This window comes from Manacus vitellinus, unplaced genomic scaffold, assembly GCF_001715985.3.
Source record: "Manacus vitellinus isolate BGI_N305 unplaced genomic scaffold, ASM171598v3 scaffold_1_pilon, whole genome shotgun sequence".
NCBI lineage: Eukaryota > Metazoa > Chordata > Aves > Passeriformes > Pipridae > Manacus > Manacus vitellinus.
Window position 1 is genome coordinate 32,235,166 of NW_021939396.1, and position 10,373 is coordinate 32,245,538.

The 10,373-nt window shown below is 38.0% G+C and overlaps 1 protein-coding gene across 1 annotated transcript in view; it reads left to right on the plus strand.

Annotated features, from left to right (window-relative positions):
• The window catches only part of EYA1 (EYA transcriptional coactivator and phosphatase 1), a 157,104-nt gene extending 147,135 nt beyond the window's left edge, over window positions 1–9,969 (plus strand). Inside the window, exon 20 of the mRNA XM_018079435.2 lies at window positions 7,741–9,969. Coding sequence (XP_017934924.1) covers window positions 7,741–7,821 — 81 coding nt within the window. The 3' untranslated portion in view covers window positions 7,822–9,969. The remainder of the gene's footprint in view (window positions 1–7,740) is intronic.
• The last annotated feature ends 404 nt before the right edge of the window (window positions 9,970–10,373 follow it).

Here is a 10,373-nt window from a genome sequence, read left to right on the forward strand (position 1 = left end):
GTTTGATGTGTTTCAAAAAGGGGCCAGAAAATGGACCCTGGCTTTTGTGCCAAGAATTAATAGTTCTGTTTTCACTGGCAACCCAAAATACCACATAGGATGTTATGAATGTAAGCAAAAAATGGCAATTCTTACTGATCAAAGGCAGCATGCTATTTGACTGTATGAAATATGTATATGTTAAACCTTGAAAAGGTATGTAGGATTGGAGTAGGTATACAGAAATTTCCATTTTCTCATGTGTCCATAATTTGGATTCTGCGTTCAGGCAACTGCCTGTGGCTTGGCATACATTCATAACCTCAGATAACTGTGCAGAGATTACTCTGTGACTATCTTTATTATTTTTTGCTTTCCTCTGGGAAGAAGGGAAAAATTTCCATTTTTTTCCCCCAATGTGGATTAAGCTCCATAAAAAGCAACACTTTCCACTAACAAATAAAAGGCATTATTTTTAGCCTTGCTGTTACACCCAAGTGCAGCAGATACAGACTCTTCACTTGGAGAAATGAGGTACAATATTGGCTATTTAAATAACAGGAGAAAGAGTAGGAAAAGGGGCATTTCTGTTCTCTTTTCCTTTTACACAGCTGCTTTTTTACCACAAAACTCTCTGTGATACTTCTGTATCTCTTGGAGAAGTGAAATTAATTAGTCCACATGGTGTTTTAACAACCATTGACTGGTTTTGCTTCATGAAATCTGGTTTTTGTGCCCCTTAAGCCTTGTGGGTAGGTTCCTGGCTCAGCCCACCACTTTGCTGAGCCTCAGTTTCATATATCCCTTTGGCGGACTGGCGGGAACAGTTTTCTCCTTTCTTCTTCAGAAATGCCTTTCATCTTTGCGGAGAAATGTTTTCCCGCAGTAAATGATTACATTTTAAAAGCTGTATTTAAGATCGGGGGGGGGGGGGAAAGAATTCCTTCCCTTTGTTCCTTTTCTGTTGCTCAGTGAAGTAGTGTTGTATGTGATAATGGCAGGAGTAGTCCTTTCGGTAACATTATCTATTTCAGTGCTTTTTTCAACAGGAAACATGATTCAGAAAAGCATAAGAAAAAGCCTTTCCAGTCGCTAAGGGGAGTAGCAGTATAGAAAGTTCCTTTGTGCCATTACTTCTGTGTATTCTTTTTTGGAGGAAGGAATTTTCAGGTTGAAAGCATGTTAGATGCTCTGGATTAAATTATCTGCTGCAGAATGCCAGAGAAGTCAATAAGTAGACCAGCAGCCCTGCCTTTCTGCAGAAACTACTAATTTGATAAAGGAAAATGCTTCTGTGATTCTTGTCCTGCTTCTTACTCCACCAAAAAAGAAATCATCATTTCACACTATGGAAGCAGGATTTGCCTCTTAAATTTTGGCCCTCTCATCCTGCAAGAGCGGAAACCACCCAATGCCTTGTGGTATGAGGAGCTGCTTCCAACTCAGATGATGTCTTTGTGGTTATCTGCTCCTCAGGTTTTTTTTAGGGTTACTAGGAGGAGCAAGCATGGGCATGCACCCTAGTGTGTACTGTGCTTCAGGTTAAAGACGTGTGCCCTGTCTAAGGAATAAATAGTATTACTATATGAGAAAACAGTAAAAGCCTAGACCTTCTCTGGAAAGCATGCAAACAAAACAGAAGCTTTACCTCCACAAAGTCACCCAAAGCACATCAATCCAAAGTGCCATAACTGTCCTGTGATGTACCCCATTATGGTGCTTATCCCCTGAACCTTGGTAGCTGGTTCCTTCCTGCCTTCCTATCAGCGCGTTGGGTTTTGTGGTATTCTCAAGCCAGGGACAAGTTTTCTGTTACCCCTTTGCACAGCAGTTTGCTGGAGGGGTTTGGCCTGTAGTGAAGCTGTTTGTATGTTTCTTTACACTACTTAGAGTGTAAACAGTACACCGTTTGTTAAATAGCACTTCTTTGCTTACATGTAAAAAACTATAATATCTTTTCCAGTCTTTTAAAGTGAGCATATGAATTCAAACCTATTTAATTTGAGAGATTTTTTAATTCCGAGTTCATTTAGTGAAAAAAAAAGATAAACTTCCATCTTAGGAGGTAAGAAAGTTAAAGTATGTTATTAAAAATAATTTACCAGTAATTTATGAATTGCTTCATAAAACAAGATTTTCATTTATGTCCTTCATTTACAGAAAATTCTGAATCAATACAACAATAGGAAAAATAAAGGACACATTTAAGATTTTTTTATTATTGTCATTTTCATAAAAATTCAGTAATTATAACTTTTATTACCATTTAAAAGATAATTGCTCTTTTGAGAAACATTTTTAGGATAAACTGTTTGTTCGTAAAATGCCTCTTTTGATTGATATAAGTAAATACAATACACTGAGAAAACTGCACACTCTTTCATTTCTGGTAGCACTGGTCAAGCCCTGGTATCAACACCTTTGTTTAGCTGTCACTTCCAACAAAATATTTTATGAGACAATTAAAATTCTCAGGACGCTTGCATTGCAGATTGAGGACTAATCATACCCTTCTGGATCAGTGCAGCAACCAGCCAGCCTGGCTCTAACACCAGGGTTCGTGTGAAGGTTGCTACCTTCCTATCAGCTTTCCCAGGAAAGGAGGGAGAGGAAGGCAGAGAGAAATCAGTGTGAGAGCCAAGGGGTGCTCGGGAGGTGCTGGCACCAGTGCAGGTGCCTTGTGGATCAGAGCCGACTGCAATGACACAGCTATTTGCAGAATAAGTTTCTAGGGTTTTCTGCCAGAGACTCCATTGTCTTGGCTTTGCTTTGTGCTTTGTTTGTGGAGGGTTTGGTTTGGTTTGGTTTTGTTGTGTTTTGTTTTGTTTGAGCTCATCTTTTGACTTTGCTTTTGGAGACATGTAAGGGAAAAGACTTGTAAGGCGGAAAAAAAAAACAGCTCCTGAGTTTTTCTACTTAGGAGAATCCTCCTAAGGACTTCAAATTTGTAAGAAGAGACAAAGGAGGAGGCTCTCTGCACTGAGGAGCTGGATTTTACATCAGGTGGTTCGGGAGAGCCTGAGCAACTGGGCTTCTCCCTTTGTCTCCGGAATGGTCATACTGCCTCAGAGGGAAATCATGAGGAAAAATCATAAATCTTTGTGGAGCAATAAATAGAATATAAATGGGTATCCAATATGCCACTGCTTTTAAGCTCACAGTCACACTGTGCTAGTCGGGTTTGGGGTAGGAAATAAAGACAGCCGCTTAGCAAATCTGGCAGGAATACAACAAAAATACTGTGAAAAATGACAAAAACTGATGAGTTTTCTATTCAAATCCATCACAAATCTCAGGAGTAAGGTTTTTGTATAAATATGTATTCATTTGGGGGAAGGAAGATAGTGTGCACTTTTTGGTGTTGCTGTCAAAAACAGGATTTTTTTTGTATGTGCATTAATAGAAACACTTCACTTCGTGAAGCAAAATAGTTGTAATTTTGTTCTTTCAGTAGGTACATGCTGGAAAATAATACTACTTCTATTTCAGAAATAAAATAACTTAGTGTTCTACATTATTTAATAATTTTATAATTATTAGGTTTGCTAAATTAATAATTTCACTTTTCATACTTTTTACATCAAAACCAAATTGAAACTTTTGCCACCATATTTAATTTCAAAATGTCATCAAAATTTAATGATAAAAAAAATCATAAATGTTTTATTACTAAGTATCAGCTACAAAACAATTTATGTTTTTTAAAAGACAAAAGATTCATATTTACTTGGAAGATACTGAAATAGTACATAAAATCATTGTTTTACTATGAGTCTAGATGGCTATTCTTCCAATATGCAATAAGAAAAGCTGCCTTACAGTTTCATTACATACTAATGCATCCAGTTTCACCACCTATTTATTAGTGGTTAGCATTTTTAATCTGTTCTCCCACAACAGCTAATGAGATATTATCATTTCTCAGTTTGCTTAGAAGACACATGTTCTACATGACATGTGCTAAGTGTCAGCAGAAATGGCTTTTTAATGGCAATATTTACTAAGTATATATACAAAGGATCTCTTGCCCAGACATTTGGTAAGAAAAAATGCACGTCTGTCTCCTGGGTGTGTTGCCACTTTCATCATGGCTGAATAATTGTGAATAAACAGGGCATGCTAATACAGGAATAATACATACTGTTTTGTATGATAATTTTTGTTACTTTGTTTCATGTTATAAATCATTTATTATCTTAGATAAGGTGAGAATTAGTGTACATGCCTCATGAAAACACATGTGTGTTTAGGAACATATGTGCGTGAGACTATATATACACAAACATATCAATCTATATAGATGTGTATCAGGTTTGTTTTCCCTCCTCATAGCCATGAAGGCTGTGCTCTAGGGTCAGACTGATAGAAATGTGGATTGGCCACGTTTGGCTGTGCAGAGAGTGTGCACATTCCAGCCCCATGCAGCCACCATGGTCCTGGCATGCTTTATTCCTTGGGGTGTGAGGCTGGTCTTCTGGCCTATATGCAGGAGAACTGAAAATAATTATAATCCCGAGTTTTACACAGCCCCTTTTTTCACAGGACTCTCTAGTATTATTTCACACTTCACTCCTGTGACTACATGGAGTAAATAGAGGTATACTCCTTTCACAAAAAGGCAGAAAGAAAACAGAGGACACTTAATTGAATTTGAAATACAGAGATAATAGTGAAAGTAATGACCACTAGCACTGTTGGTCTAAAATCTGACCATCAACAGCTGACCCATAAACAGGGTAATCCAAAACTTGATATTGCACAAGGGCATCTAGCAAGAGTTGCTGTAATTTGATTTAGCAGAAGCTAAACCTTCTGTTAAATCAATCAGAGCCTTTAACTGCTCTAGCTGCCTGGTGTGTGTACACTCTGTGATGCTGAGACTGTTACTAGGGAAGCAGTATAATTCTGGAGCTGCATGAAGTGGGAGCCGGAAGCCAAGAATTTATTACTACAATTCTCCCTGTTCATTGGTTTGCTGTATGACCTTGGAGGGCGTTCGTGTCATCGACTCTTGGGTTCTGCAGAGACACCAGGCAAAGGCAGTGTCACACTGAACTCTTTGCCACACCACAACATAGGTATGCTATTTACACCTCCCTGACCCACTGGTTGAGGCAGAGCTGGTGCTGAGCTGACTGAGGAGCAGGGAGCTATGGCTGGCTGTCAGGGAGAGCAGATGGGTCTTACCTGCACAAGGTTTGTGAGACAAGAGGGAAGCTGCAACCTCACAAGAAAAGGAGGCAGCACTGCTGAGCATTGCCTACCCGTGCAGTCAGCTGGCAAATACGGCACGGACCTGCTGCAAACGCAAACCTGTGATCCTTTGTCCTTGATGGAGTACCCCTATGAGAGAGAAAAAAATTTGCCAAGATCTTGCAGCCCAAGTAAGAGATAAGTGGACAGAAGCTTTTGCAAACTCCAGAGAATGGCATGATTAGTAATCTTTATTTTGTTTTGCTCTTGCTGGTTCATTTACTGAACATAGGTAAGAAATTAATCTTAGGAAAGATTTGACTTGGAAAGAAGCAGTGTCTGGCCTGACAGAATGCAGAGGATGGGCTGTCTGTGTGATGTGACAGGGATGTGGAGTTGTAACTGAGTGAGCTAATTGCATCTAGTTTCTGTTGCTGGTGGAGCATAGAGACATACAATGGAAGTCTAGACTGAAGATGTAGAAAAAGCAGGTGTCATAGTGTTTAACACTTCCTGCTTAAAGAAAGGATTTATCTGTAAAAGTGTTTTGGTGTCATTTGGTTTTGTTCCTTAAGATACTTCTTTGCTCTAGAAGCTAGGCCTACTCTGAATATAGGCACGGGTTGATGCATCCATATTACGTCTTCATTCAGATCAGGTGTCACATCAAAGCAGACCTTTCAGTCATTCCCCCTCACTATGCTTTGGTTAACATCACAGACTGGGTTTAGGGGGGAAAAAAATCCACCAAAACCCAGATTTTTTGTATGGGACTAAAGAACATTGTATTGTCCAGGTCCTCAGCAAATGCTCTCCAACTACTAATGGGCACTTTTTCTGTGATGGCAGACTGGAACTAACCTGAAGTGAAAACCCTAAAACATGGGCACTGGGTTCTCAATGCCACCTCCTTCACTCTCCAGTCCCTCTAATTGTCCAACTGTACAAGCTAATGCTTGTTCTGCACTGGGTGCACATTTTCCAGGTTCCTTAGAGTGCTCTCTTGCTGATCATGTACGGCTCTTTAGTCTTGCTCGTTAATATTAATTACTTCAGTATTATTTTCTCTGGCTCTTGCCAGAGCAACAGTTGATTGTTCTTTTAACAGTTGCCATTTGACATCAAAGAGACTTGCCAGTACCGAGGCAATTATGTTCCTTTTAAAAATCTCTATTTTATAAATTCAACCCAATTAATTATCACATCATTATCTGGATTGAAGCAGCATTCTTCTAAAAATAATTATTTATACACTGATAGACAGAAGTTCACCTGAGCTTCTTAAGACAAATTTGTGATAGGCCCTGTGTTAAGGTGTTTGCCTTCCGAGATAGGTGTAAAAATTACAGGGCTTGCAGTAAACATGCAGCTGGAAACAGAGCATTTAACACTGTTTTCAAAATTATTCTCTAACTTAAAATCTGGGAAGACCTGAATGAAAAAAAGAGGTCAGTGTAGAAGTGACAGAGGAGATGGAGTTTTGCCACTGATTTCACTGGATTAGGAATTTCCTCAGAAGGTGCTGAAGTAGATTGAAGAAAGCCTCTTTGAGAAGTTGTAGATAAAATGCCTGGGAAACTTAGAAGCTATTGTGATAATAAATGGATTGTGGTTTGCCTCCTTAAGATGCCAGGACACAAGCTGACCTTGTGAAAAGGTGAACAAGATCATGTTAGCCTTCAGAATATTGTCGAATTGAAACTATTTTCCCATGGGATTTATAGGATATTTTCCTGACAAAAGCTGATGGTTATCTTTTTTTTTTTTAATTTATGCAAAAGTTCTTGTTGATGCTATAATCCCTGGTTTAGAGTATAAAGATAGTTCTTAATCAGATTTTTGCCTTTCCTGGATGAGGCAATCTGTGCTTCTTCCTGGTGTTTGTGCTTTTGGTTTATTCAGGCTCTTTGCAAGAGTATTTGTGCTCCAGACAGATTTTATTACAACTAAAAGGAAAAAAATATGTTTTTATTTTAATGTCCCATATGGAAAAGGTGTTTTAAGATCAGTGCAAACAATGAACAAGGTTACACAAACCTCTGGGATAAAATTCTTTTCAAAATTATGTGAGCAACATGAGTTATTTTGAATCACCATTTCTCTGTTTTTAACTCACCTGCCAGTGGTAGTTCCACAAGCAGCAAACACATTTTTATAGTAAGTAATACTTTTGCTTCCTTTTTTTTTAAATCAAGTTCTGTCCCCTTCTTCAAACAACTCACATACATCATGTATATGTTATTTTTCTTTTTTTTTTTCCAGAAGTAATATTTTCTTCTGCAGTGTGCTGAAATTTGTTTTTCATATAAAGAGATTGGAGGCCCCTCCCTTCCTTATGATTTCCTGACATGATTGCTGTAATTCCTATTGGAAATAGATTTGTTATTATTAAGAATTTATGCTTAGGGGGTGGGTCCAAGAAACCAGAGATAAACATGAAGGACTCAAGGTTTTAGGAGCTCTTTTCCTCTCCCTGAACTGTTCTCTTATCCTTGTGAAAGACAATGGGTGGGTCTAAATACCAAAATGCTTGGAGTTATTTTTACATGTTGTCTGTGCTGTTCACAGCATGCTATGCCATTTTGGAGGATTTCGAGCCACTCTGACCTTATGGCCCTTCACCATGCCTTGGAACTGGAGTACTTGTAGCAGCTCAGCAGCACTTTCAAACCTCAGAGCCTCCTTCTGCCTGTGGATGGGATGCCTGTGTCTTGTGTCAGCATTGGACTACAGAACTTTGTGATTTCAACATGTTGACGTACAGCTGCAATTGGTCTTAACCCTTGCCCTTTCAGTAAACGGAGGAGCATGTCTTTTTCTTCAGAACAGCTGTTGGCTCTGGTACTGTGAGTCCAATGAAAATAAGCCATGCGAGTGTTTGAACAACTCACCTTTACCATATTGCTACCAAAAAGACATAGAGAAGAAAAAAGAAAAAAAAAAAAAGGAAAGGAAAGGAAAGAAAAGGTTCATACCTGTGAAGAAAAAAAAAGGACCTGCAAATGCTTTGTAGTTTGTAGTCTCTTCAATGTGACACACACCATTTCTTCAACACAGCAAACTTGATTGCACAATGAAGACTGAGATTTTGCAAAATACCGGTGGAGTAATTTTCTTGTAAAGAAGGTTTACTTTTTGGTTTCTCATACCCAGGGTACTCTGTACATCTTTACTTATTTATGAACAGACTATATTTTGACATCATATAACTGAGGATATGTATAATAGGATTAAAGGCTATTATAAGCCTTTGCCTTATGGTACAGCAACTACTTTTGATTTTAGCACATTACAGAGTAGTTTAAAATATGTCTAATTTAAACTAATAGGTACATCACTGAGACAATCATGTACAGGAAGAATTTTTTTGTGTAAATTTGTAATAATGAATGATTCTTTTACATATTGTTAAGGTAAATGCTATTGAAAGATAGTAATGCCTTGTTGGTGAAGAATGAGGCCACTTGTGCACAAACTTGTGCAATGCCTTATCAATGTGTTGGATATAAATATGTAGATAATGGATTTTTTTTAGATAAATTTGTCAAGACCAAAAGCATGGATGTCAAGTGTCAATAGGAATTGGGTTTTGTTCTCAGCTGTTTCTCTACCCTTTTCTTCTCTCACTCACTCTGATTATGAGAAGACTGATTTTGTGTGTCCCCCCCGTCGAAGGAAATACAGATAAAACACAACTGAAGAGGAGTCCTTTGCTGTCTTTGTTTCCTCTTTTAAAGTTAACATATTAACCCTTTTTTAGAGTACTGAAAAATTAATTAGGAGAGTCATTCCATAAAGAAATAGAGAAAGAACACAAATATATTTTGAGATGTAACTTAAACTGGAATCTTGGTATCAAATAGTTTTTGTCTCATCCAAAAACGAAGGAAAATATCGTCGTCAATATTTTTAGAAATTAGAAATGAGAATATTTTGGAGAAATTGAACAAGAATGCTCATATACGTTTAAGATTTTTAATCCTCTTCCACCAGGAGTCAGATTTTCCTAAGATATAACATCCATTGCTGGCAATGGAAATGCTGAAATGGTTATCGCCAAGGAGTTAAAATTTGCTTTTGTCTGTACTCACTTACAGGACAAACCTAGACTGTGTCTGTCTGTGACTTGTGACTTTTCTAATCTTGAAGGCTATGAGCTACTTGGTTAGATAAACTGTTAGTCTGACTTTTTGGCTTGAATTGTACGAAATCCCTTTGCCCAGTTTAAATATCGTATTAAAAAGAAGCCTCAGCTTTGTTGGTTCATTTTCCAGCTTTTCTTTTTGTTTTGTATTGCAAAAAAACACCAGCCTCAAAACAGCTACCTGCAAAGCTACAAAGCACCAATGTAGCTACAAATCAACACCCTTCTCTGTTGGAGGAATCATGTTGCTGCTAGAATTCAAAGTCTGTGGATTGCTTTATTACCAACAGACAGGTTTTTATCCTACCAAGACTTGCACACGTGCTTTACTTTGCCCAGTATGAGTGTTGCAACTCATGCAGTACTCACATATGTACATAAAGCACATCGTGGGTAGTTTTTAGAATTGAGACTTTAATTAGCCTTTTTTTTTCCTCAAGCAAAGTAGACAGTGATGGGGGGGTTGGTTGTCTTCTTTTTTTTTTTTTTTATTTTGGCTCTTTTCAATTTTTAGTCACTCGTGGACTGAAAAAAAGACAAAGTTTATCTGGGCCTTATTGTACAAAAAGTGTGTTGTGTCCACAATCGTGTACAGAATTTTTCTTCATTAATTTTGTTTTAAATTAATAAAATTGATTTGTGAACATATTAAACAATTGTCTTGTATGCAAGTCTGTGATATTTCTGTCCTCTGTGTCGGGAATGAGGAGACATCCCTCATATCTTTGCTGTCCCAAGGCAGAGAAGTTGCACCTTCTTGTGCCCAGCTGAGATGTTAAATAGATTAAAAAATACTTGCATCTAGTTTACAGAAGGCTCAGTTAGATGAGCAGCAGTTGTTTTGCTTATCAGCAGGAGAAAAAGGCCTTAGTGTCCTGGAAATGTATGTCTGAGTGACTCACAGAAGCAAATGCCTGAACTTTTAAGTGCCACAGTACCTCTGTCATCCAAAGCAATCCATGTGCTTAATGGATGAGTCCACCATTTAGACATCTCACTCAAGGCTGTAACAAGTCTCACATCCTCTGAGGTTCTACAAGCCTGAACATCTCTGGAA